General features: G+C 43.7%; 1 protein-coding gene across 1 annotated transcript; it reads right to left on the reverse strand.

The window, feature by feature from the left end:
- Window positions 1–6: 6 nt before the first annotated feature.
- Window positions 7–1,351, reverse strand: LOC107578450 (leukotriene C4 synthase-like; the record flags this gene model as incomplete). Its single annotated transcript, XM_016264406.1, has 4 exons — window positions 1,151–1,351; window positions 952–1,022; window positions 202–283; window positions 7–127 (listed from the first exon to the last, which is right to left on the reverse strand). Coding segments are annotated over exons 1-4 (399 nt in total), but the record flags the coding sequence as incomplete, so codon positions are not given.
- Between the last annotated feature and the right edge of the window lie 197 nt (window positions 1,352–1,548).

Raw genomic sequence — 1,548 nt, forward strand, 5'->3', positions numbered from 1 at the left:
AACATGACTAAAGGAGTGCAGCAGGTCCAGTCCCAGATAGGCCTGCGTCATGGTGCAGACGACCCCCAGCCCGGCCAGAGCGATCAGCACCCACTGCATCTTTGCACTGAAATACAGCGGCTCCAGTCTGCCAGCGGACAGTAACAGGTGAGCAACACGACTGGGCAAACATGAACACTACTACAGTCTTAGATCACTGACCTGCCCTGAGCCGAAGCCGCATAGCCGTGGAAGTACAGATACCGTCCATAAAGGTACAGGAGCCCGAAGAACACTGCCAGTGCTAGAGCAAGAACTTCATCAGGTCATTTTCTGGATGAGGGGTTTGTTCAGATCACTAAACCCAATAGCAATAGTGATGCTTGACCTAACCTAATATTGATCACCACCTCAATTTAAGCGTACTTTTCTTCCTTTAGATCTGAATGGAGGTGTTTGAGAAGAGCACAACAGCAGCAGAACGGCTTTGCATTAAAACATGTCAAGGGATTTTTTTGTTTACATGCAAATCTGAGGTGTGAGATATCTGGTGAAAGCCAATGTGAGTGCTGTTCATCTTAGATCGACTTGTCTCTTTTAATCTAGATAAGACTTTTAAGGCATATTTTATTTATACACTTCTCACAAGGGAAAGTTCCCCTTTGAAGACTTGTCTGGTTTAACCCCTCTATAAAACCAGCCTGAAGGAACATCTGGGCGTTTTTATTCTTTCAAACCTAACATTCTAGATGCTCTTTTTCTGTAAATAAATCAAGGCATTTTCAGAGTGCAGTGTGTCCTGTGCTTACTCCAGTATAGCAGAAGCTGCTTGAGCTAGTCTTATTAATACCACAAACTATAAATCTGGTTGTCGCATTTTAGCAAGATATATTAATATGTTCTGTGAGCACAAAGTTGAACTGACATGAGCCTACCTGATCTTTCTTGGTTTCTCGGTTCAGGGAAACTCACCTTGACTGAAGAAAACTCCAGCCAGCCAAAGCGAGAAGACGAATATGGGGAAATATTCAGAACAGTTTGCTCTGGCAAGAATGGAAAGAATATGACAAATGAGACCAAGCCTGTCCAGATCAACATTACTTTCAGTGAAGTCACAAGTGTCTGTATTCAGCTGACGGATGATAAATGCGAGCCATTCCGCCTGACTTACTGGGCTCGAAAGATCCTCTGAAACTCCGGAGGTCCGGTGGTGGCCGGCGGAGAGACCGAGTGCTTCCTCCGCGCGGAGATCACCTTCAGAGAGAAGTACGCTGACAGGACGGCGAACACATTCATCACATCAAGCGGAGTGTGAAGTTAAAGAATGTCCTAACACGCATTGCAAAATATCCTGTTCTTAATCTGACTGTTTGCTTTTGCATTAAAATAGATATCGATCAACTTTAACGCAAGACGCGAGGGGAGTAGCCTAAATAATGACAGAATTTTTATTTTTGGAAAAACTATTCCTGATTTCATTACAGAAAAAGCGTGAGAGCCGCTCAAAATGAATTTGTCCAACCTATCTCAAGACCTATATTACCTTCAAATGCGTAAATCGGAGTAGTA

The sequence above is a fragment of the Sinocyclocheilus grahami genome, unplaced genomic scaffold (genome assembly GCF_001515645.1).
Source record: "Sinocyclocheilus grahami isolate Dianchi unplaced genomic scaffold, SAMN03320097.WGS_v1.1 scaffold10318.1, whole genome shotgun sequence".
In the NCBI taxonomy this organism is placed as follows: domain Eukaryota; kingdom Metazoa; phylum Chordata; class Actinopteri; order Cypriniformes; family Cyprinidae; genus Sinocyclocheilus; species Sinocyclocheilus grahami.